Raw genomic sequence first — 25,643 nt, 5'->3', positions numbered from 1 at the left:
CAATGCTCCAACAATACACGTCGTCACTTCTTTTGTACGAAGCCCTAACAACAGATCATAAAACTATAAAAATATTACTTTGTGTAGATTAATTGGAGTAATTTTATTTTATTTTAACCAATGATCTTCAGCATTGTTCAAAGACTTTTTTTTTATTAAACTAGATAGTTTTGTAAAATCATATACCAGACTAGACTAGGTGATTTTGGAAACTATTTGTTAAAGATGAGTGACTTTGATTTTGTACATAAGTTATAATTACAACTCATATCAAAAGTAAAAATCATCCATCTTTAGTAAATAATTTCCAAAATTACCTAGTTTGGTATATAATTTTGCGAAATCAACTAATTTGATAAAAAAAAATAATTGTTCAAATTGTACTGCTTTGTGAAAAAGAAAAAGTTGATAGTGTAAAATTATCAAATTTTTTTTTACAGATATTAAATTGTCAGTGTGACACCCTCTACCCCTCACATATATACTAATAAGGAATAAAAAAAATTCAAATATTAATTAAAAGTATTTTTTAAAACATTTTTTTTTACAAGTCTTTCAAGGGGAAAAATGTTCACATTCATTTTTCTTTTACATCATATTCAAACTTGTCCAAATAAATAATAAAGTATTCTCGACTCAACAAGGTCGTCTAAGCTTCATACAATTAATATAGAACCTATATCCTAATGTCACATCCTATCAGAGCGTTGTGTTCCCGTGTCCTCTAGCATGAGATTCTTCATAGTCATCCACCTATTTTCTGCTCCCCCAAACACAAGTTCAAGATCATCACAGGATCCAAACACAACCACACACAAGGAGTGAGTTATCACATTCCTAGCTAATAGAGAAACAAGACAATTAAATATACATGTTATATAAATGAGATACTACTTGTTTAAACATAGCTCACGTAACTTCACCACTTCGTCATTCAAAATTCACTTTTCAATCATCAATCACATTACACAAGAATCCCACACTCTGATCAAGATATAATAACACATCAATTAGCAAGCATATGCAACAGTTATGCTAAGACTCAATCCTATATGCAATGTGGTACCATGTCAGTGAAAAACCACCCTGGGGCGCTTAGGAGTACATAACAAGACACACCACACAATGAGTTTGTCAGGTCACTCTCACTAAGTAAGATCATAGGGAGACCAGTCAGGGTCACGATGTTTTGCGAGAATGCTCCAACCATATGAGATCAACATAGGCTTAAAGGAGCACTCAAACCCGGTGACCCCCAAGGCCTACACTCCGAAGAGTCCGTCAGGGCCTCTCCCTCCTGATTCAGGTCCAACCCCTAAAATAATTTTTGCATGCAGACACTGCTCATGAATTATACAATACCCACGACCTTACACTCGTGTTTTAAACACGTTCAACACAATCGCACTATGATTTAACACTGGCTCCTAAATAGGAAACCTACATTTTCTCTTTAACACTGCGCATCAACGCTTTTCTCAAGATAACACTGGTCGGGTTATTGTACAATTCATAGCTTACAACACAAGTAATTTCACATCAAGTGTTAACTACACACTTATCCACAACTAGAACTCATTCACAATTTCACTTCTCATAGTGTGACAATCCACCATCACATGTTTACACGTATCTCACAAATTAACACATGTTCAACTTTACACTTATACTCAATCTCAATAACAATATTATAATCTCAAAGCAACATATTCTTCTACAATTCATCACATACTCACAATTTGAATCATCATTTCCTCAATATAAAAATTTATATAAAACACTATCACAACATTAGGACTAAAACCCCTTAACTAATATTACACAATTATATCAAAATCATAGGTCGAAATATACAAATATCAAGAGCACAATTTATCAAGCAATTTTCATTAGGACGTCAATATTTTATTTATAATCATAAAGGAAAAATTGCAATTTAATAAACATCTCAAAATAAAACCCCAATTTAATCCTCTAAGGATCCCTACACATGTTCTCACTAATCCCCAACTGTGAATAACTCATCCCTTACCTCTGAGCGGACTCACGTGTCTTTAGCCAGGGATAGCAACATCTCTAGCGGTTCCCTGAAATTCTTTCAGTTATTCCTCCGACTGCTCCGATAGAATTCCCAAACGTCAGAGACGGAGAATAGATTGAAACCTCCACTTATACTGTCTTCATGCGATTCCTTTTTCTCCCTCCACGAATATTATCTCTCAAATCCCAACGGTGGAAGCGTGCGGAATTATATTTCGAACAACATATCCAAATTTCACAATAATCCAACGGTTAATGAAACCGGGATTATAGTTTTACCAAGACAGCTCTGGATTTCTGCGGGAAAGAAAAAGGCTACAATGCGAAGGGTGTTTCTCTCAGTTCAGAAATGATATCGAAATTCCCAACGGTGAGAATTCTCGGAATTGTGTTTCTAACATGATACTCAAATTTCACGACGATCCAATGGTGAACGGGTTCGAGATCGTCGTTTTTCTGAGATTGGTTTGGTGGGCTGCGGGAAAAAGAAAGGGTTTTGAAAGGAGAAGGGGAAAAACGAAAATGAGGCAGCTGACTTAACATAACTATTTATACCTAGGGTACTCAGCCTATTATTTGCTCTATATTTATTTATTTATTTATTTTTTACTAAAAAGCTTTTTAAATTTATTTACGAAAAATTGGGATGTTACAGTCAGACTTCTTTTAGAGTGTGTTTGGATGAGGGAATTTAAAATTCTGAAAAATTTTAAATTCTAAGAATTTCAAATACTTCAATTGAAATTCTTTTATTTTCAAAATTTTGTGTTTGGACAAAAAAAAATTAAAATTGTGAGAGTGAAAGAAAATGAATGCAAAGAGAAAAGAAGATATGGTTGGTGTGCTTCCTAAGAGAAGAATATTGATGCAACATGGGAAGTTGCAGGAGAATCAAGAACATGAAGACGTACACCATTACACCTGACCACAACATTTAGTCAACGACTCAAGGCATGATCTAGACCCTCCGCACGCACAAACACCTCCACCGCGTGATGGATAGCGACGACTGCTCCCTTAATTGGTGGGTGCAGTTCTACGTGTCCCCCTACGCCCACACCCGATCGATGCTCCACGAGTTCATACAATATTTTTTGAAGAAGAGAATCATCGACGTGAGGGAAGAGTCATGAGTTCGAGAACGAAATTTCGAGAACTTTCAGGTGAGAAAGATGACGAAAGTTTGAAAGATATGAAGATAATTTTAAAAAAACATCTAAACAATGAATTTTAAATTACCAAAATTTAAATTCTCTAATAAATTACTTTCTTCAATTAAAATTCTTTATCCAAACGCTTTCTTACGATTTTTTTTTTTTACGGTTTTTTTTTCCTAGCATTTTAAGAACTAGTGCCGGTTAAAATAAAACGATTCTGTATCAGGTCATCTACGTTCAATAGTTTTTTTTTTTTTTTTATGCTAGTCCGTAATTTTTTCAGTATACTCCTGATTGTATTCATGGTTTTATTTTGAATGAAATGAGATAAACATCTTCCATTAAAAAAATATAATAATTAATATAAAATTTTAAAAAATTAAATTAAAAATAATTTTAAAGCAAGTGGAAAAATCGGGACCATTAGATTAATCTAATGGTCCAAAATTAGGGAAAGTCACTGAATCCGTTACCGTGAATGTCCTGCTCCTTCCCCTTTGTGCGCACACTTCAAATTCACCGCCACTTCTGCCGCCCTCCATAAGCTCCATCGCGCCTCTTTTCCTCTCCGTCTCCGACCTCCGATCCTCCCTCGCCGAGACATCCTCCGACGGTGGCAGAATCGTAATTTTCCGCGGCACCGTCGACACACCTCGAAAACCTTGAGACCCGGTGTCTTGGTTTCTCGCAAGTCCAGCGATAACAGCGTCGTTCTTCAAAGAACTCAAACGGTAACCTTTCTTTCTTTATTTTGCTTGAATTATTGAATTTATTGAGATTAGTGTGCGATTGAACAGAGGGATTATGCTTGTTTGTTCAAAATTCACCATTGTTAGGGTTTGATTCGAAATTTTGGGACTTCTGTTAATGCGTAATTTGAATTTAGGTTTTTATGGTTTAATGTGAGTAGTGGGAAGTTAAAAAGTGGAAATTCTGAAATGAAAATCACTTCACACTTGATTCAGAACAAAAATACGTTAATGTGGAAAGTGAATAAGGGAGGTTTATTTAACAGTTGCCAAACGAGAAATGTAACGCGCGAAATCAACTAGGATCACAGACTGGTGGTTTCTTCACTAACTCTGTTCTTATGTTTTGTTCTTAATGTACGTGTTACTCTCTCTCTCCACAACCAACACCAAAGTGAAATTCCACCTTGTCTTTTTTTTATAAGTCCAATGTTTTCTTTTTATGTTTATTTATTCATTTAATAATTTTTTTTATAGTCTTTTGTAGTTTAATAAAGATTTTAAGTTATGATTTGCTGTACCCACTTTCTTTTTTTTTTAGGAGAGCTGTACCCACTTTCTTGTATTGTCAAATTTAGTACTACTTAATTATGCCCTTCATTATGAATTTTCATATATAAGATTTTGAAATTTGATACTTAATCCTTCGATCTATGGTTGCACGGTTGAGTATTTTAGCTCTCACCCTTTATGTTTTGTGCAATTCTCATTCATTTCCCATCATTAATAAAAAGGTAGAACATTTAATTTTGGATCAATATTTAATGGGGTCCATTCTTTTTTTTTTAAAAAAATGGGTTTGCTTCACTTTGCATCTGCAGTGTTTGTCCACTGTTTTCTGCTTCCTATTTGGCAGAGTTTTTATCTGATCTCTGGAGAAATATGGCTGCCAATTTCTGGACATCATCTCATTAGTATGTTTAATCTTTCTTTTCCCATTCATGATTCCTTCTTTCTGTCTTTGCGTGCATTTGTGTTCTGATTTGGGTTTCATGGGGTTATGCATCTTGCAGCAAGCATCTTCTGGATCAGGAAGATGTGGATGTGGTGAATACACTCGACAAGGAAAAGGGTATTACACTGGAGGATTTTAAGCTTATTAAGATGCACATGGCTAATTGTAATATCTCTTTTTATATCTTTTTTCAATCTCTACCATACACTTATTTATGCACCTTATGCCACTGCTTTGTTCTCTAACCTTTACTTTTTTGGTTGTTGCTTGTAACTATCATTCATATGCTTCTTGATGTCGTGTCTGGTTCTGAATTTGTAGTTGCTACTGACATCCTTAGGCTTGTGTGCCAGGGATTGGTTTCAAAGGGAAATTCTTATACTGATCATTCATTGCTCTCTTAGTTAGCTCTTATTATGCTTTTATGGAATTTTTTTGCTTGCTCTTTGTATTTAAGAAATTGCAAACGATGTTTATAAAAGTAAATCATAAGGGCTATCACTTTTGATGTCTTTTGTTTGCTATAGAAGTGTTTGATTCTTATTATTTATCTTTACTGAATTTCTGCATTTTCCTTTCTTGCTTGTGCAGATATTTTGAAATTGGCTCAACAAGTAAAAGTGAGGCAGAGGTGTGAACTGAACTTATTGAGTATTTCTTGAATATGCACAATTCATCTCTTTTGTGTTTATAATATGTTACATCTTAATGTTGGAAGGGTGGGAGGAGGGGTATACAATGAAAAATAAATTGAATTACTAGAGAAAGATTTGTATATTAGATTGATATTGCTGGCTTAAACTGAGTAGTCTGCATGGAAATTTATCCAATTAACATACTTCATAAATTCCAGTATATGAAAATTTTACTTCTTTGTAAAACGTAAATACCTGTCTGACATGTTTAATGTATGGCTGCATTTTGATTCCCCAATAAACAAGTCTTGACCTTCAAGCTTGTATGACATGGGATGTACTATTATTTTGTACACAGTTTTCAACATTAGGAAGTTTTGAAAATAAGCTGAATAATTAGGATAAGTAGGCCAGTATGTCAATCTCTCTTTCTGAACAAGGTGCTATTTCTTTAAATCTTGTCTGCCATTTAGGTTTATGCATGTACTTATACACCCAATTTCTAGAGATTCTGCACTACCATGACTAAGAAAACATAAACCAATAACCCCTCCCAAATGCTATGACTGCATAGCTATGCCATGTAAATTTACAATGTAATTGTTGGATTTCCTTTTTAAAGTTATTAGTTTAATTTATGCATTTATTTTTGTTTATAGGAAGTTGTGTATTTATGTAAAATTGGGATATTATATGATATTGATGCGTGGAATACATTTGTAATTTCATAAATCTCTGTTGATTTCATTTGATCTATTTTGGATGGATCAAACTAGACTTTTAGTGATAATCATTTACATTTGAAAAGGAACTGTAAAATGAGAGAAAATATAGAGGGATAATAGCTAAAACCGTGTGTCAGAGTACACAGCGGATGAGTGTTTATATAGCATAATTACATTAATTATACTTAAATAGAGGATATTCTGTTTCCTCTCAATCAAAGATAATATCCCTATAAACTGTAATTAATACTAGAATCAGAATATTAATTCTGATTTCCAACAGGAACTATACCTGTATTGCCACAAGTAATAAGGCTTCCTTACCTTTCCCCAGTAATAAGTGTAGATGAACATGTAAAAGAGTTAAATTAGGAGTCAACTCAACCATTAGTGACACCAGTTATGTATCTCAATGGATTTGTAAAGTATCAAGTCTTTGTCCTAAATTTTTGTGGTCAAAGAATGATAAGAAAATTTTCATCATTTTTATCAAAACTTTTAACGTCTTTTGCCATTTATTTTGTGTTAAATGCCATGACGATTTCTAATATGTTTGTCAATCTTTCAGGGTTGTGGCCACAGCAGTTACATACATGAGGCGTGTTTACACCAGGTATGTGTCGTGAACTTGTAAACCTCTAGTGCAGGGAAGAAGTTGATCCGGAAATGGTTGGAACTTCCTGTCTTGGTTTTAAATTGGGGACAGCTTCTACATTATGCAGTATTTATGAAGTTTGGAGTCAGTAATGCAAGTTTACAGTAGTATAACTATATATCATAATTTTGTTTTTCCTTTTGATGTCCTGATTTATTGTAGACACAGACTCTTTTTTTTTTGTTTGATTAAATTCAATGTCCATATTAGTACTACCATCTACTATCTAGGTTAATGTTCTCCAATTAATAACCAAAAACTCTCTCATTATGGGACTGGAACTTCCTCATTAATTGTGGTAAAATATATGTTGAGTTTATACTAATAAGGGCCACTAACTTTCGTTTTTCTATAGAACCCACATCATGCACAATCTTTTCCCCCCTCAAAATGTCACTATAAGAAGACAACTGCTGCTGATAGTATATTTGAAAAAGTAACATGTTGATCTTTATCATAGAAATTGAAAATTCATCTCCAATATCCAATTCTTTTTTTTATCAAACAAGGGGAATAAACAAAAGTGTAAAACAAAAGAGTAGTTGATCCTATCTCCTGCATCTTTTTTTTGTTGAATTTGATCAAATTTGTTTGATTTCTTGGTTGCTGCTAAATTGAATACCACTCCTTTCCTGAACAACTTATGTTTTTAGCAGTTGTTATCATTGTTGATTCTATTTTTTTTTAAAAATAAAAGTTGAATTTATGTGCTTGTCTTAACTGAATGTCCAGGCTGTTGTCTGGTTCATTATACTATCTTCGTCTGACCCTGAACGTAGTAGTATATGCCTAATAAACTTCCCTTAACAAGTGTCAACTGATGACTATCTTCATTTTTTCATTTGAAGGAAGAGTATGGCTGAATATGATCCACGCTTGGTAGCTCCAACATGCTTGTACCTGGCATCAAAAGCAGAAGAAAGCACAGTGCAGGCTCGGCTTCTTGTATTTTACATTAAAAAATTATGTAAGCTGTTAGCTTATAATTTTTTCTTAATTTGCTTCGTGTTGACTTTTGATCTTAAAAGTGAATAATTTGTTTCCAAATTTGTCTCATGCTATTATATTTCATTATTTCCTTTCTATGCTGAAAGCACAGTGATTTTGAATGCAGACAGTGATGACAAGTATAGATATGAAATCAAGGACATACTTGAAATGGAAATGAAGATTTTAGAAGCTCTTAATTATTACCTGGTTGTATACCATCCATACCGTTCACTATCTCCGTAAGTGTTTAATAAAGATTGTTTTCTCACTGTTCAGGTTTTGCACACAAGAGTGTTCAAATTATGAAAAAACAATTTTATTTGTTCATACTTTTCTGAGGGCAGAAAGTTTGCAACTTTAAGGGTATTGTCCACACAGCTTTGACCAATCTAATCACGTAAAAGAGGAATTAAAGACAGAATAAAAACTGAATCACCTAGTTTAGGAATCCGATTTGCTTTTTTTTTTCTTTCTAAATGACAGATTGAACTAATTAAAAGGTAATAAGATATACAAAAAAAAAACACTTAAACATGTGACTAACAACAAAAATGCACAAGTATTCATTGTTCCTTTATTTCTCATTCTCCACATTTCCCAACTGTCAGCAATTCAAACAAATACCAATGATGAACATTTTAGCTAATTGAATCCTGTCTAAGTTAAATGTTGGTGATGGAAGAACTGGTCAAGATTCTTGCAATTTAGATTATATTCATTTATGATTTCTGTCATTATAATGATAATTCTCCAGGTTGCTTCAGGATGCAGGTCTGAATGATCTAAACATGACTCAACTAACTTGGTAAGAGTTCTTCTTGTTGAATAGATGAAACAAGTTTCTAAAGAGGTTTTCCTTTCTTTTGTTCTTGTTTTGTAATTTTATAATTCCCACTTTATCTCTTTGTCCCCCTTTATTATACGCTTAAGTTTTTGCTCTGTGTTTAGTGTTTACTATCTAACCTTACATAATTTTGAATAAAGAAAATGCCTTGGACCCTTGCATTAGAATTTCTCTTATTGGAAGGAAATAAAGATCAAATTAGCTTAGTGGAGGACCAGGAACCAACCCCAGCAACTTTGCACTTCCTTTATCTCTTGAGGAATTATTTTCTTTAAGGAAAAGAGGAAAAACATACAGTATAGCTTATTGTGTTTGTCTGGTTTTGTAAGCTTTTAAGCAGGGAGGTGACACTTGTACTTGTCCCCGTTTAAGTTATTATAGAGTGTCTTTGGTTATCCTAAATGGTTAGCACATATCCTTTATCATACTCAAGTGCTACCCCTTCTACTGGCATCAACTAAGTGCTTCATGTTGATTCTTGACATTTTTTTTTGTTTTTGACAATGATTCTTGACATGTTACATAACTGTCATATTAATTGTCATTTGTTTGCATATAAATCATGGCATTTTCTTAAAAAAGGCTGAAAACTTCTGGCCAGTATCATCCCTTTTTGACAAAATTTTATTAACTTGTGTATATTTTTATGAAATTTAACTAGAGTGACTCTGATAAATATATTTTTTATATATCTGTTTAGATATTAAATGCAGACAACAGAAGCCACTCCAAAATATGTTGCTTAAAACAACCTTTTTATTGTACCTGAAATTGAAGAAGTCTCAGTATTCCTTGACTATGGGCACTACATTTATCCTTTTTTGGTCATGAGCTTCAAAGTTTAGATTAGTTACTTGTTTATCATTTAATGCATATGGTCACTATAACACTGATAATAGATGATGATTCATTGTTTTTGACATGTCTAATTATGGAAGAAATAACTGTTTCATTCTAAGGAGCTTAAATATCATTGTCATAAAAAGTTGTGGGAACTGTTCCAACTTTACTGTTGCTATGTTAGAGTCTTCTCTCATTTGCTTTTGAATGTGAAGTATCCTCCAAGAAAGTTGCATCAGTGATGCAGGTAGCTGAATCTATTTATTTAGAAAGATCATATTTTTTCGCATCACTATTTACTATGGTTTTCTGTTGAGCTAACAGCTATCTTGCTAATATTGTTGGAATTGCAATTTCTATTTATTAGTAGTTTTGTTGGATTAAATTTACGAGAAAGAACATGAATCATGCTGGCAGGGGGCTTGTAAATGACACATACAAGATGGACCTAATTCTTGTACATCCTCCGCATTTGATTGCTTTAGCTTGCATATACATTGCTAGTGTGCTCAGGGAGAAAGACACCACTGCTTGGTTTGAAGAACTTCGTGTTGATATGAATGTGGTGAGTATTCCACTGTATTTCTAAGCACTTGTTTGTTGCATCTTAAATTAAGTTTCTTACACTGTCACTTTCTCCTCTCTCTCTCTCTCTTTTTTTTTTCTGTTTACTTCTTTCAGAATTTCTTGTTAAATTTGACAACAATCATAAATTGCTACCTAAAACCTGAATGGTGATAGCCTGCTATGAATGCTGCGGAAGGTGGGCGCCCTCTATAATCTATAGGATTAATTGGACAATCTTAAAATGAGAAAAATTGTTAGGAACCAAGAGGTTTCAATATTAAAGGTCTATTCTAGGAGGCAAAGGAACTGATGAGATGTAATGGGTGACTTATTACTGGGAAGCCCAGTTAGTAAAATAGGTGGTTAGAGTAGTTAGAGAGGTCTGTTTGACAGTTAGGGAGTTAAGAGGAGAGGGGCTTATATATATCACTATTAATTGAATAAAGGGGTCATTCTTGGGAATTGTAATAAACTGTTTTCACAGTTGGAGAAGGGGTTTTCCCTTGGCAGAACAGAATAATAGAATTTTCTCTGATTCACTTCTCCCTCATTTCTCTTTCTTTCTCTCAATTCTGTCTTGATCTTTAAGGATGTATCACAAATTTACACGGTTTGGCTTTAGGTGAAGATGGTAAATAAGTTTGCTAAATGAACAAACAAAGAATACAAATGTGGTTTAGTTCCATTTTATATCCAAAAAAGGGAAAAGGAAAAGAGTTGCTTAATTCCACATTCTGAAATACACCGAAAATACCTCCCATCATTATATCCCATGATTGTGGGATCTCACAATAATATCTGAAATATCTTACTTAAAGGCACACACCTCACTGCCCAAATCTCTATTGTGATACATCTCTCATTCTCGAAAGACCAACACTAAATGAGATCTGAGGATGTCTTGTAAAGTTACATGAACAGCCTTTATGCTTACTGCCCCTTAGCGAAACCACTGGCTTGTCTTAAAGCCAAATAATCCTATATTATTTGTCCAATTCCTATACAATTGTGAAGAGATAAACTAAAAAAACGTGGCCTTCCAATCTTCTGCAGCCAATAAATTAGCTAATTACCTTCACCTGAGGACTGCTAGTCCCTTCAAGTGTTTAACCATTAAGAGGCAGTCAAAACAGGGTCTGCATATTCAACAATGCAATACACATTGTAACTCTGGCATTTCTGCTTGAAATCTCATCTCCATAAAAGAGCGAGCTAATCATTGTATTGTACAGTATTCGGACCGTAACACAGTTCCAGTGTCATGTTACATGAACTTCATGTTACAGAGATCAACTATTAATCAAGTATGAGCTGAAAAACATTTTGATGTTTGTGAACTACACAAAACAGGGTGTGATTTGTTATGTTTCAGTTTCATCTATGTTCTGGCATGAAATGATTAGATGTATATTGTATAGTATTAGTAGTAGTAGTAGTACTGCTGGAAAACAGCAGGAATGCAGTATGTTGGGACAGTTGAGATAAATAAATTTTGGCATGCCAGTCTTTTTTTTTTTCTTCCATCTTTTAGGATTTGGGGAGAGATGTGCATATTTAGGGTCTAACAGTATCTTGAATAGGATTGCCTCCAAAGGAGGATACCTATGGAGAACAAAAAATAAGGGGAATTGGGGCTTGTTGAGGGTAGGTTGGACAGAAAGGTGCATAGCTTTTTCTGTTGCCCAGGATTGTTTAATAGAGGATTGCATTATGGGCTGGCTGTTAGTTGATTATTCATAATTAAATGGCTGTATTTATTGGATTGAGTGGCATCTTTCTCTTATGAACTCTACTGCTCCACTTGAATATGGAATTGATATTAGAATTTACTACGGGGTAATCTTGAAACTGAGTTTCCTGCATTATGCCTTTATGACTAAGCACTGATTATAGTAACTTGTGCTACTTTGCATGCTATACACAATACTTAGTCAATATAACTCTTTAAGATGAAGTATGTTTTGATAGAGGTCCAAAATGCATTAGTGATGTTGCTGCCTCACCAGTTTAAAATCCCTTTGTTGCAAAAGTCCTGAACATGCACTAGACTTGAGTTCTACTCATGTGAGTGGTAAAGAAAAAAATCTCTTCGATAATTGTTTGTTATTTTGACAGGTTAAAAACATATCAATGGAGATACTTGATTTTTATGAAAGCAATAGAATGTTCACTGATGAGAGAATCAATGCTGCTCTTCAGAAGCTGAGCCTGAGACCCTAGAACTTACTGTAGATGACTCAACGCTGAATATGTGGAATGAAGTTAATGCTATGGTGATTTGTCTGAATGATTTTTCTGGGTCAATGACATGTTTTACGGTAGAACACTATCTAAATGTATCCAAAAGTAAGGGCACGTAATATTGGGGGTCAATTCAAAGTGTCCTATTAAAGAGCAAAAGGAGGATGAAAAAAGGTGATTCTCGGTGAGGACCAGATAGACTCCCACCTGATTCATAGAATCTTTTGTTTTTATCTATTTATTGTCATAAATCAAAGTGTCTACAATTTTTTTAAAACTTTTTACCATTATTTAGTGTGATGAACAATTTATAATTGTTTTATCGGTCTTAATTCCTCTGTAAGGGATCGATTTACGCTACTTAACGTGGCGTTATTAGATATTTTCACATTTTGTTTATCTTGCAAGCATATACTATTCTTTTACTCCTATATGATAGTTTATGGTGTGGTGAATAATACTTTTACTATCTAAGCATACTTTCTTATACATTACTTTGCATTTGCATAGTTTTAACCCGATGACAAAAGAAAGTAAGGATGAAAAATCAAGCAGACTAATTGGATTATCCAAAAAAGTTAATAAACTAGTCACGTGTTTGATCAATTCATTCCACAAAAAACCAACTGAGCAAAAAAAAAAAAATATGGATAAAAAAGATCGAAAAATTCAAAATCAAGAATTTTTAACTCAAGCAAAAATATTTTTTAAGTCAAATAAAATCTTAATGCCAATTAACAAAGTCAGGCTTGCATCTCCCCTCTCAACTTTTATATATGATGTATGCTTTGATGGTTCAAATGTTATGTAATTTATATTGATGGAAGGATCATTTTAGTTATTTTTTAAAACATAAATAATTAAAATTAATTTTTTAAAAGATAAAGAATTAAATTGAATAAAAAAATAAGATGAAAGATCAAATAGGTTATTTTATCTCTATTTTTTTTTTCATTTTTTCTTCTAATTAATTCCCTGCTATTTTTTAGAGTTTTGTTTTCTCCGTTTTATTTATTTATTTATTTATTTTTTCGTATTAATTCCCTGCCATTTTTTCTCCGTTTTAATAGGTTGATTAGAATTTTTATTAATATACCCAATGTGATTAACAGGGACAGAGCCTGAGTAGATATATAGAGGGTAGTTATAAATTTTTTCATTCTTTTATTATTTAACCAGTAATCATAGTCATAAAAATATAATTTTTTTGTATTATTAAACAAATAGAAATCAACAATCACAACATTTTTTTATTACAAAATGTTTTGAATAGTACCACCACAGTCCAAAATTCATTAAAGAATATTTTTTTTGAATACATGTTTTGTGAACTCACAGGTGTCTCTGTGCATAGACTTAAGATTCGAGTTCATAATTTTATATGTGGCCATGTGTTGTGGGGTATTTTTGTTGTCTTTCAACACTACAACCTACTTCATTGTTTATGACACATTGGATTCTTATTGGGGTATTTGTACACGTATATACTTTAGGTGCCTGGACAATACACTTGTACCCATTTTAGCACTTCTTGTGCGGTTAATGAAATTTCAATGCTTAAAAAATAAGTATTTTTTTTTATTTCTGAACCTTACAAATAAGTATTTTTAGGATATTGATTAAGAAATTAAATATAAAAATATTTATTATAAAAATTATAAAAAAATATACAAAAACATATAAAAGCCTTTTTTCTTTTAAGTTCTTAAACCAATTTTGTAAAAGTATCGGTTAACATTTATCTTTATTTATTATCATACTTTATGTGATGATTAATCTCCTTGGTCCCCATAGTAATACGTTTTATTTACTTTTCATTAGACAAAGAAAAGTGGCATCTTTCTGGATGCACCTAATGAAATAAAGTTTGGAGAAATGTTAATAATATATTATTTAATATATTTTTATAATTAATTAAAATTGATTTGAAACTATATTTTTTTAGGTCTCATTTTTTATTTAATATTTTTTTTATTTTATAGTTTTTAATAAATTTTAACCAAAGAAATGTGTTTTAAGAGGAGTGTGTTATTTGATATTTCTTTTGGTCTAATTATAAGTATTAATTTTTTTATCTTTTTTAAATATGAATAAATTTCACTTACTTATGTCTTATTTAATAAAAAAATTTATAAAATACTCTTCATTTAATAAGATTAATAATTTTTTATGTTTAATCCCAAGTTTCAATAAAAAATAATTTAAGAAAATTATTTATTTTAAATTAAAAATAACATCATTTAATGAAATTAATTAATGTTCTACGAAATATGTTTTCGCATGTGTGTCCCCACCTAAGCACTTTTGATTTATTCTTAGCATTCACCAAACTAACCAACCCCTTCCATTTTTATTTATATACTTATTTTCTTCTTCTTCTAATTACTCACCCACTCCACTCGTATTATTTCTTGGTTGGTCATTATTATAATCCCCACTATGTATGCCATCTCCTGACACCGATCTCTGCCACCCTTTTGCATTTTCATGCCCTTCTTCCGATTTGTGATTATTTATAACAATTCAAGGAAACTGGGTTGTTTGAAGATTTGGATTTGTTGTTGAAAAGTTGAGCACTTTTTGTGTCACAAGTTTGGTTTTTTTTTTTTTTTGGGGGGGGGGGGGGTATTGAGAAGGTTGTGTATTGTTTTTATAATTCTTCTTTTTTGTTGCGGTGTTTGAATGGGGTGTTTGGGTGATGGGCGTTTCGCTGTTGAGATTCGAAATGGAGTGAGCAATGGTTGTGGTGAAGTTGAGGATGCTGTGAAGGTTTTGTTGGAGGGTCTAGGGGAAGATGTGAACAGGGAAGGTCTTAGAAAGACACCACTTCGTGTTGCCAAGGCCCTTCGTGAAGGAACCAGAGGTGAGTGACTTGCTTTTCTTTGATTTAAAAATGTGTTTTTTTTTTCTTTTCTTCTCTTGCTTGATTTGCTAAAGAATACTTGAATTTTGAATGGTGAGGAGTGTTATAGTTTTTCACCTTTGCTGTGTTGTGTTGTGTGAGTAATGAATATATTTATTGAGTAGTGATTAAGGATTTAAGGTACACCCCATAAATTTTGGGGTGTACTAGATGGATAGAAGAGACAAATAAGAAGAAAAAAAAAGAAGGAAAAGAGAGAAAGTGCTGTAATAGGAAAGGAAGAAAATGAGATGGAAGAGAAAGTGAGTGTATGAGTATAACTATTGATATTTTTTTTTGCGGCATGATGTCACAATTTGGATGAATGGATCTAAGGCCATTCATGTTAGTTATGAAATATGGAGAATTTCTTTTATTCATCTGTCTTTTATTATTTGATGACTACTACATTTGGTGTATTCTATGAGAACCTTTTGGAAAGTTTGTCTTAGTTTGTATCAATTACTTTTTTTTTAACAAAAATATCCTTAAGTAGAGATGTATTATTTCATTCGTTGGGAAAAGATTAAGAGAATGATATTCCTATGGTTTAAGGGTAGTTCTGGACGAATAATACAAATTTCACTAACTAATTTAACTAAAATTCTTAATTCTTATGAAGTAATTAAAAGGGTTTTATATATAGGACAAGATGTAGTGTGATTGCTTTTGCATTTGAAACTCGCACATGCTATAATTTTTGCATCAAGTGAATAAAAAGACGCTGAAGCTACACTATGTAGCATCTGGCTGTTGAGAATCCATGCATTTCAAACACATGGCCAAACAAACGGGTAGTATTTGTTATTTTTCTAAAGGCTTTCTGCATTCTGAATTAATTTTTACAGTACACTGTTTTTCCTTGTGAGTAGGATTGCCCTGCTGATGAAAGGGATAGGCATAGTCACATAGGAACTGAGTAGTATTAAGTATTGATTCATCTTGTCAGCCTCCAGCTTAATATTTCCCTTTTGGAAATAGAATACCATAGTGAATTTATAATTTCTGTCTTCTGTTTTTTTTTACTGTCAATAAACTCTAGGAGCAACTGCATCACAAAGTTTCAGACAGTCAATGATTGATCTCCTGTGACCTTCACTCAGTTACATATTCTGGAGAAGATATTGGTTGATTTTGGTTATTTCTTTATCTTTATCGTCCTTAAACATTTCCAGCAAGACACATGGTTGGGCAATCCAACACAGCTTTTGGAGATGGACAACAATTAGTTTATTGAAAAATGTTGAGGTGTTGCTATTAAGCCAGTCTCTTCACTGCAACAAAGTATTTGACATACTTTTCTTAGTGAAGTTTTCGAATTACTTGAATTCATTTTTTCTTTCAGATACATTGCTTATCCTTTTTTTGTTTATGTGCTTCTGTGAATGTCATGGCCTTGGTTTGGTAACCATTGTTATGTAAATAATATCATTTTCAAACTTGAAAGTAGATTTGCTTTTGGTCATTCTTCTTTTTCTCAAGATAGAATTACCAAAGAGATAATTATTTATTTCATTCATGAATCATGACGATGTGCCAAGTACTGGTCTGAGCATGCTTTTCATGGAAACTATTCATATGTCCATCTATTTTGAAGGACTAATATTTGGTCAAAAAGGTATCTTGAATACCATGGATGCAGTTGCTAGATGCATTTTCTGTGTCTCTCTTGTGCTCACCTTTTGCACGTCTTCTTCCTCCCTGCTGCTGTTGGCCTTTATTATCCACTGACATTGCATATTACAGTTATCTAAGTATGCATAGACTGATACACATTTATAGGAGAGATGGAAAGTTTTGGAATACTGTTTCAATTTTTTTTATGCATTACATAATCTCCCAAGAATAATGATTTTATTCCATAACAATGTTTTGCGTCCTTAATGCACTTGCTGTAAATGAGAAGTGTATTTCTTCCTCCATTTTTGGTTTGTTGCTTTATATGCTTTGCCTTTCTCCATAGTTTCCTACATGAGTATGTCCCTTTAGCATTGTATTAAATTAATAATTTTATCATATTTTCTTGAATAGTATCATTACTAATCCTAAGGAGATTTATTTTCTTCCAGGTTACAGACAAAAGGTGAAGGACATTGTTCAAGGTGCTTTATTCCCCGAAGCTGGTCTAGATAATAGAGTTGGTCATGCAGGGGGAGCAGGTGGACTCGTGATTGTTCGAGATCTTGACTTGTTTTCCTATTGTGAGTCCTGCTTGCTTCCATTCCCGGTCAAGTGTCATGTGGGTTATGTCCCCTCTGGTGAAAGAGTTGTTGGTTTAAGCAAGCTCTCTCGTGTTGCTGATGTATTTGCGAAACGACTTCAAGAGCCTCAGCGTCTGGCAGATGAGGTATGCTCTGCTTTACATCGGGGAATAAAGCCGGCAGGTGTTGCTATCATACTTCAATGTACACATATCCACTTTCCAGACATAGAACCAGTCTTTCTTGACTCAAACCATCAAGGGTGGGTGAAGATACTTGTTTCCTCAGGTTCTGGGGTTTTTGAGAACAAAAATGCAGATGTATGGGATGATTTCTTTGGTCTTCTTAAATTTAGAGGCATCAATATGGATAAAATTCATTTGAGAGGATCATCTGATCCATGCTGGTGTCCTTCTCAGTCTTCTCTATCTGCCAAAGTTTCCTCGAAAATAGGACCAGTCAATCCTGTAATGGTTACTGCAGTAGCTTCAATTATTGAATCTTTGGGAGAAGATCCTTTGAGGAAAGAGCTTATAGGGACTCCAAGTAGGTTTGTGAAATGGTTGATGAACTTTCAAAACAGTAACTTTGATATGAAGTTGAATGGTTTTCTTTGTGATGGGATAGATTCTTTGAATGCCAATGAGGAGGTTAACGTCAACCAAAAAATAACCTCTGAGCTGAACATACCTTTTTGGTCACAATGTGAGCATCATTTGCTTCCCTTTCATGGTGTTGTTCACATAGGATACCTCATGTCTGATGGATTCAATCCTATGGGAAAATTGCTTTTACAATCAATAGTACATTTTTATGGTTTCAAGCTCCAAGTTCAGGAAAGGCTTACCAGGCAGATAGCTGAAACCATTGCCCCACTGTTAGGCGGAGATGTGATAGTAGTTGTAGAGGCAAGCCACACATGTATGATTTCGAGGGGAATTGAGAAGTTTGGAAGTAGTACGGCTACTATTGCAGTGTTAGGACATTTTTCAACCAACCCTACTGCAAGGGCATCATTCTTGGAGAGTATTCCACGTCCTACATCATCTGGGGAGCAATGACTCTTGTGTTTGAGCTCACTTGAAATAATTTAGCACTAGTTCAGGTCATTCTCTGCACTTTGAAATTTCAGTGTCAGCAGTTCAGCTACCCAAGCATGGATAAGTTCAGAAGATATCCTTTAATGGATAATCTTTATGTTTTTCAGTTCCTCGAATTTTTGTTTCAGTATGAGATTTATGGTCAGAATTTGTCTGAGGATTGATAGTCACATCATTATCTTTCTGTCTTCTTGAGTCTTTTGCATGATCCCTCAAGAAAAATAGAGGGAATTCATTCAGTCCAGATTAACATAATGGTAGACTCTCCCCCTAGAATGTCAACGATGTTAGTCACTTAGTCTACCCTTAAAGTTATTCTTGATGTTCACAAAGGGAAGGATTTAAACTGGTTGTTTTGCATGCAAATGCTTTGGTGCTTTCAGGCTGTTGATTTGCAGATAGATTCCGAAGCAGTGTTTTTTTTTAATGGTATTTTTGGAGATTCTGAAGGTATTGTTATGGGGTGGAGGTTGGACAATTCTGGTTGGAGGATAAGGATTTCTCATGTACATCGAGAAGCAAATGCTTGTGCGGATGCTTTGGCCAATTTGTCTTATGGCTTGCAGTTGGGTTTTATGATGTATGAGCAACCTCCTGCTATCAGTCAACTGTTGCTTGCTGACAGTAGAGGAGTTGTTTCTCCTCGCATTATTTCTTTGTAGTTTCCTTTGGGCTTTTGCTCTGTTTAATACCAAAACAAAAAAAGCTTTGCTGCTTTTATTCTAGTGGTGCATTGTGTAGATCAATTGATACCATGGCAAGGGCAATTGCTTCCTTCACCCGTTTACATTCCAGATTAGCCATTCTGGAATGTAAAAATTTATATTCCGGATTACTTTCTGGATTTAGGCTGTTCGGATGGAGGTTCTCAAATTTGAACGCTATAAACTGAGTTAAAACATTTTTTTTTAGAATGAAGATTGCAAAGCAATTTGAAGTGGAAATGGGTTTAACGATGCAAAAATGATTTTTCTCAAATTATCCTCTTTTCTCTTTAACATGACTCAATTCAAATACCTCACCTTCACTAACAATTGAATCCACTAACCAAACTAAGGTTCAATTCCTCGACTCATTAACCTTTTAACCTTACAATTTCAATTTCTTAATTCTTTCAAATTATGACAAGTATTATAGTTCAAGAATTTATCAATACCAATACTACTTGCATATTATCCATTTCCAACCCAATTACAAATTTTTCAACTGTATAATTGAATATAAAATCATCAATGAGTGATCAATTATATGCATATTAGGGTAAAGAATGTCATATAACTCTAACAGTGATGACATCACATTCACATCTTGAAACAACTCACGGGACATATTAAATTTTATTTAATTTTTTTTATGCTTTGAAATGTAAAACTGTTTATTAAATTATTGTAATTAATCTTAGGCTTAAATAATTGGTTCCTATAAAATTAGGTGATTTTGATTTTAGTTATTCAAAGTTTTTTAGCCCTTTAAAAATTTAAACTTTATGATTTTAATCCCCAACTTTGAAACCAATTGATAAACAGCCAAGCATTTGGAAACCTTTCTTAAAAACTAGTTGTTAATGTGGGAGAACTCTAAGCACTCAAATACTTCACCAAACATCCCATAATACTTTACCCAAGCCCCTATCATATGTTTAAGCGTGTTTGACTGGGTCACAAAAGTTGTACTTCAGATAAACCAAAAAATCTAGGAAAGGAATAATTGACACATTTCAAGGCAATAAAATGCTAATGGTGATTCCATGAGCAAGAACTATGCCCCAAATTTCATACATGTATAATCATCATTTACGAGATAGACAGTACATAACATGATTCTTTTCAAATGGACTGAGATCAATTCAATTGTTACAGTATCAAGGGCACAACAAATGATATGCGACTCATGTCATACCAAAGTAAAACTGCAAGGTATCCCTGAATCAATTCACATAATAAAGTGTATTCAGTTTATGGAGCATATCTAGAACTCAATAATTATCTTCCCAGTTGCATGACCATCAATACTCTTAGCCCAGGCATCTTCAGCCTTGGTTAAAGGATATTTGGAGTCTACAACTGTTTTAAGCTTTCCTTCCTTGACTAAATCAATAAGATACTGAAGGTCCTCACCCTTAGGAATTAAAAGCAGAGGCACAAGTTGCTTTTTGGAGAAGGTAAGTTTCTTCAGAGCAAATGTCAGCATTGAAGCAGAGCTTGGACTTATGTCTACAACCTTTCCATTCATGGTCAAGTTAGGCTCAAAGGTGGACCACGGAAAACCCACTACACAGTGAATCACAGCATCATATTTCTTGCCAGATGGACTCTTCAAAGCAGCACCATCTGGGGTCTTGTAGTCAATTACCTCATCAGCCCCTAAACTTTTCACCAATTCAATGTTGCGAGCTCCACACGTTGCTGTCACATGAGTGTTTCCCAGCTTTGCCAGTTGGACTGCGTAGTGTCCTACACCACCTGATGCAGCAGTGACCAAAATGTTTTTCCGTTCACCACTCCCATCAAGTTTGATCCCTATGGATTTGGTGAGTGCTTGAAGAGCTGTCAGACCTGCTACAGGTAAGCCAGCACATTCAGATGCTGAGGATTCTGATGGTCTTGATGCAGTGATGCTCTCCTTAGCAACAGCAAACTCAGCTAGTCCTCCACCACTCTAGCATTATAAAATTTCATTATTCATAAAACATGTCTTTTGTTTGATGAGGCTGGTTGATATTGGTAACATCTTTGTATTATTCCATCATGTGTAATCAAGTCAAATGTAGGAATAAGATACCTTAAATACAAATATGTATGTTTTTTTTCTTCCAATTATATATTAAAAATAAGACAAGATACAAGAGGGTGAGTATAGATTTAAATTAGGATAACTTCTGCAATAAATCATTTTTTTCTGCCACAAAATACCAGAATTCAACATACACTTTATGCTCATAGATATTTTTTGGCAAACACCTCCCTCAGAAGTCAAAAGTAAAATAAGGAAGATTTCATCGTAAAGTGGAAGATCTAAAATTTCTTGAGAATTCCATTTCAGAGTAAAGTCATCAAAGAAATTATCTATTTATAAAAGAGATTAGATACTGCTAGTATTATTTTCAAGTGGACAGGAGCAAGAAAAATATAATACTCATGATAACTTACAAAGGGGTTAACAAAGGCTACAACTTTGTCACCAGGTTTGAACTTTCGGACACCTTGACCAACCTCCATGACCTCTCCAACTATATCAGTGCCTATAACAGAATGTAGTGTCTTCAGCATCATACCCTTGAAATATTTGGAAAACATAAGATAAAATAAAACAGTAGATGAATGTAAACTATATTGTACAATTATAATTAAAATCGTGTTTCAACATCAGTAGACTTAAGTATCGAGTTCAAGTTCAATGTGTAGTATGTAATTGAATTAAAAAAAGGCTTCATGTATTTTTGCTCTTGATTCCAGATCTTTTAGTTGAATAGTGCAATTGCAAAATGAGATCTATAGCAATTTTACATAGCTAAGAAAGCTACTGTATGAGTAAATGTTTCAACTATGGACTATGAGATCGAGAGGAAGACATTGCTACTTCAGTAATATACAGTATTTTCAGAGAACATAAGATCATGTAAGAACTGGTATCAGTAATTATGAAATAAAAGAAGAATGCCATTGAATATTGAGGAATAGAACCCATACCGATGAAGTATCTAGCTCCTCCCTTACTGTGTGTTATTCACAAACAGAAAGGAAATGTATACAAGGCTCACTAGGTATTCAGAGACCTAGTTCTCTCCCAACAGTCTATTCCTACAATTCTCCGAGACCCCTCTCAGCAACTCACCCTCCCTATATTACCCTCATCCAATCCATAACAGAACCAATATTTCCTACTCTAACCTTGCCAGTTGGCAAGCTAGTTACAAATCCCACTGCTCACACTCAGGTCACATGTCGCACCCATGCCATTCCTGTTTTTCTTATTCTTTCTCACATACACCTTAGCATAGGGTGAAACTCTATTGCTTACTTTACCATTTACTGCCTCACTATTTACTGGGGTCCTAACAGATCATCACATACAAATTTTATTCATATCTGAAGAGACAGATATTCATCTGATTCTTGTCAAAGAAAATTGCTTCAATTGAAAATATTACTATCAGAAATTGCCATATATTTCTGTAAGTGAACAAACCCTGCTTAATTGTGAGATACTGAAATGTCTATGATAAAGATGAATATCTAAACAACAGAGAGAGAAAGAAAAGGAAAGGAAGCTACCAGGTATATATGGGAACTTGCAAGGAAAAAGTGGCCACAACATGCGTTTCTGTACTTTCCAATCAAATGGATTTAGACCAGCTGCTTCAACCTTAATCAAAACCTCATCTTTGCTGGGAGTAGGTAAGGGAACTTCAACATGCTGAAATAAGTATAAATTATAAGCAGCATTCTTAATATACTAATACTTTTTATGTCATTGGTGCTTTCTAGTTTCTAAGCACAGAAGTTAAAATAAAATGCATTTCCCACATCAGATTGAACTTTTTCTCAGGTAACATTAAGGCCATACAGATAAATTTTATACAATGCTAGTTAAAGATAAATCCGCAGAGAAAGAATCTCATGGACGAGGGGCAAAAGTGCCACTGAAGATTTATCCAAGTTAGTAGTTTATATCACAAAAGTTTATTCTTATCCTTAATAAAGATGGGGAGTTTATGAAAGAGGGGAAAAGGGTATAAGTCTCTTCTCTTCCAAATTAACGATCATTAACTTACTGCATTTGATCAATTAGTAGAGGCAGGCAAAACATGCACATTCTTATAAAAAGAAGGGACATCATATAAAAAATCTGGGATTCTTACCAACTTCCTAAAGGGGCATGATATAAATTTGCAGTAAAATTTTGATAACAAAGTAGGTTATTAGATTTCAATGGACTCCGTATGTCATAGTTTTGTCCATGATTATGAAGTCGTTCCCTCTTTCACACACCCAAAAGTAGAAAACAGAAAAAAGAAGAAGGGTTAAGGCATTGCAACACCTTTTTTGGCAGTAATCACTCAACACAATATAAAACTTAATAAAATGCAACGACAGGAAGATATTATAAACACCTATATATCAGAGAGAGAACCTTTAATCCAGCAGGTCCTCCACCGTAGCTATCGTACTGAACCGCATGCATGAGCTTCTTCCCCATATCCACAGTTGAGAAAGTGGGTGTAGAGGGTCTTATTGTGAAGTAGAAAGTAGAGAGTGGGGGAGAAAGAGAAATAAACTTGCCTAAGGCTGAGGTGTGGATAGGAAGAAGACAAGTGGTGGCATATTTGCCGCGACAAACCAAGGGTCGTCCCACGTTGCATAGGTTATGCCGTGATTATGACCAATATTTTGTACCTTACAAATTTTACATTTCTCTTAAGCATGCATTCTGTACTATAATACAATTTCCGTTCAACAATTACTTACGTTATCTTCTAAAGACGAGTTGAGCTAGATTCAACAATTTGTTCTTTAACAAGGTAACTCAAATCACGGTCATTAATTGGCATGATTTCAGACATATTAATTAAGCTCTTTCGATAATCAATTAATTAGGTGTACTGATAAATTGTAATCCGTGTTGCTTTACTACCAATAGTAATTAAAATCATGTCAAGAACAGCAATTAAAGAGAAACTTCTTAAAAGAAATAGAAAATGGTAAAATATACGACTTTGTTCTTTAGTTTGAAGGTAGTAATTAACCTTAATTACTCAAAATAGAAATAGAAACTTCTTAAAAGAAATTCAATAGAGACTTTTTACATAAAAATATGAATAAACAGGGTAATTAAATTGGAACGGTTGATGAAACATGCCATCTTTCCGGGTTCCTATGATATTTTGAATCAGCAAATCAAAAGATTGCTCCTTTTTTGAGATAACTCCTCACTTGCCTTCTTTCTTTCCCGGCGACTTCATCATCATCATCTCTTCTCTTGCAAATCTTGTTCGTCACGCATCCACTTGGCCTTCATAGTTTTCCAACTGATCTCAAAACCCTCACTGATCCTCCTTGCAGTTCTATGAACCTCACTCCTTTGAGGATATTGCAAAGCATAAGACAACACAAGCTTCACATCATCCACAAACTCATCAGTTTCGGAGTAATCCCAATTCTTCAACTTTGACTCAATATCCTCCAAACCCTTTGGCTTTCTTATGGCTTCAGACTTATGAAGAACGCACAATACCTTGGGATCAAGAATATCCTTTTTTAAAGCCCACGCATCTCTTCCCACCATTAAACGCTTCAACATAGCCCAACACTGCATCTTCTTGCAACGGTCCATCAATATTCGCTTCTTTTTGCACTCTACACGCACAGTTCTTGAATCTTCTGATAATGGGTTTGAAGAACTCGTTTTTCTCCTTTTCTCATCAGAGGGTGCTTCAGGATTTTCAGAACGTGGAGAGTAAACGACCTTTCGCTTCTTATCTGTGTTCTTGCACCCTACACGCACACCCTCCTTCTTGTTCTTCAACTCACACACTTCAGACCCGGTTCTTGAAATTCTTGAATCAATGGCAGAAGATTCCGATGATGGGTTTTCAATGTTAACCCATGTTGCAGTCGCATAATAACCCTTCTTATTCTTCAGCTCACACACTTTCGACGCGCTTCTTGAATCGTTTGGAGTGTTGGTACCGTGAGATGGTGGGTTCGAAGAAGTGACGGTACTCCTCTTCTCACCGCAACAAGAATCAGAAACCTCAGAGGCGGCCTCATGCTTTTGGGAACGTGGAAAGTAAATCTTTATAATGAGTTTTCTCCGAGGATGTTCTGTTGTTGCCATTAGTGCCTAATTGATGTGAAAATTGGAGAAGAAGGAATCCTTAACTGAATTAATGTGAAAAACGGAGAGAGATGAAGCCATTGATCGCCAACGTAAGTAATTTAAAGATGTCCAAAATCAAGGTTGTGTTTGAAATTGGAAATTTTAGCGGGAAATTTATAGATATAGGAATTCTAATAATATAAGATGATAAAATCTAGCTAGC

The 25,643-nt window shown here is 34.0% G+C and overlaps 4 protein-coding genes across 9 annotated transcripts; 2 read left to right on the top strand and 2 right to left on the bottom strand.

The window, feature by feature from the left end:
• Positions 1-3,627: 3,627 nt before the first annotated feature.
• Positions 3,628-12,797, top strand: LOC100816019 (cyclin-C1-2). Of its 4 annotated transcripts, none has more exons than XM_014779489.3 (10): positions 3,628-3,928; positions 4,803-4,860; positions 4,960-5,018; positions 5,493-5,532; positions 6,830-6,874; positions 7,765-7,883; positions 8,031-8,145; positions 8,661-8,711; positions 10,008-10,155; positions 12,273-12,797. In XM_014779489.3, the coding sequence occupies exons 2-10, from the start codon at positions 4,829-4,831 to the stop codon at positions 12,375-12,377; spliced, it is 714 nt and encodes a 237-aa protein (XP_014634975.1). In that variant the 5' UTR covers positions 3,628-3,928; positions 4,803-4,828; the 3' UTR covers positions 12,378-12,797. The 4 variants fall into 4 exon arrangements, with proteins under 4 accessions (XP_014634975.1, XP_006586219.1, XP_003532265.1 ...); XM_006586156.2 differs by having other exon boundaries at positions 4,960-5,066; XM_003532217.5 differs by having other exon boundaries at positions 4,768-4,860.
• Positions 12,798-14,747: 1,950 nt separating this feature from the next.
• LOC100816351 (GTP cyclohydrolase 1) lies at positions 14,748-19,326 on the top strand. Its single transcript, XM_003530802.5, has 2 exons — positions 14,748-15,261; positions 17,370-19,326. Exons 1-2 carry the CDS (start codon positions 15,081-15,083, stop codon positions 18,560-18,562), a joined length of 1,374 nt encoding a protein of 457 aa, XP_003530850.1. The 5' UTR covers positions 14,748-15,080; the 3' UTR covers positions 18,563-19,326.
• A 1,036-nt stretch (positions 19,327-20,362) lies between these two features.
• Positions 20,363-23,882, bottom strand: LOC100815485 (chloroplast envelope quinone oxidoreductase homolog). 3 transcript variants are annotated; one of them, XM_003532216.5, is made up of 4 exons: positions 23,735-23,882; positions 22,876-23,017; positions 21,751-21,842; positions 20,363-21,259 (listed from the first exon to the last, which is right to left on the bottom strand). In XM_003532216.5, the coding sequence occupies exons 1-4, from the start codon at positions 23,798-23,800 to the stop codon at positions 20,570-20,572; spliced, it is 990 nt and encodes a 329-aa protein (XP_003532264.1). In that variant the 5' UTR covers positions 23,801-23,882; the 3' UTR covers positions 20,363-20,569. The 3 variants fall into 3 exon arrangements, with proteins under 3 accessions (XP_003532264.1, XP_014634973.1, XP_006586217.1); XM_014779487.2 differs by having other exon boundaries at positions 23,715-23,829; XM_006586154.3 differs by lacking the exon at positions 23,735-23,882 and having other exon boundaries at positions 21,751-21,876; positions 22,876-23,012.
• Positions 23,883-24,568: 686 nt separating this feature from the next.
• Positions 24,569-25,438, bottom strand: LOC102660422 (chromatin structure-remodeling complex subunit rsc1). The gene has a single exon (XM_006586531.1). The coding sequence runs from the start codon at positions 25,436-25,438 to the stop codon at positions 24,569-24,571; it is 870 nt and encodes a 289-aa protein (XP_006586594.1).
• Between the last annotated feature and the right edge of the window lie 205 nt (positions 25,439-25,643).

Source organism: Glycine max, chromosome 8 (genome assembly GCF_000004515.6).
Source record: "Glycine max cultivar Williams 82 chromosome 8, Glycine_max_v4.0, whole genome shotgun sequence".
Classification (NCBI taxonomy): domain Eukaryota; kingdom Viridiplantae; phylum Streptophyta; class Magnoliopsida; order Fabales; family Fabaceae; genus Glycine; species Glycine max.
The sequence above is the reverse complement of the archived record's forward strand: the minus strand, read 5'-3'. Positions and strand labels throughout refer to the sequence as shown.

Excerpts from the sequence above, each read along its gene's own strand:
- LOC100816019 (XM_006586156.2), top strand. The coding sequence starts at position 4,829 with ATGGCTGCCAATTTCTGGACATCATCTCATTA. Across the intron at positions 8,146-8,660 it reads CCATACCGTTCACTATCTCC|GTTGCTTCAGGATGCAGGTC; the intron begins GTAAGTGTTTAA and ends ATAATTCTCCAG. Across the intron at positions 8,712-10,007 it reads AACATGACTCAACTAACTTG|GGGGCTTGTAAATGACACAT; the intron begins GTAAGAGTTCTT and ends TCATGCTGGCAG.
- LOC100816351 (XM_003530802.5), top strand. The coding sequence starts at position 15,081 with ATGGGGTGTTTGGGTGATGGGCGTTTCGCTGTTGAGATTCGAAATGGA. Across the intron at positions 15,262-17,369 it reads CCTTCGTGAAGGAACCAGAG|GTTACAGACAAAAGGTGAAG; the intron begins GTGAGTGACTTG and ends ATTTTCTTCCAG.
- LOC100815485 (XM_003532216.5), bottom strand. The coding sequence starts at position 23,800 with ATGGGGAAGAAGCTCATGCATGCGGTTCAGTACGATAGCTACGGTGGA. Across the intron at positions 23,018-23,734 it reads GAGGACCTGCTGGATTAAAG|CATGTTGAAGTTCCCTTACC; the intron begins GTTCTCTCTCTG and ends TACTTATTTCAG. Across the intron at positions 21,260-21,750 it reads TAGCCTTTGTTAACCCCTTT|AGTGGTGGAGGACTAGCTGA; the intron begins GTAAGTTATCAT and ends TTATAATGCTAG.
- LOC102660422 (XM_006586531.1), bottom strand. The coding sequence starts at position 25,438 with ATGGCAACAACAGAACATCCTCGGAGAAAACTCATTATAAAGATTTAC.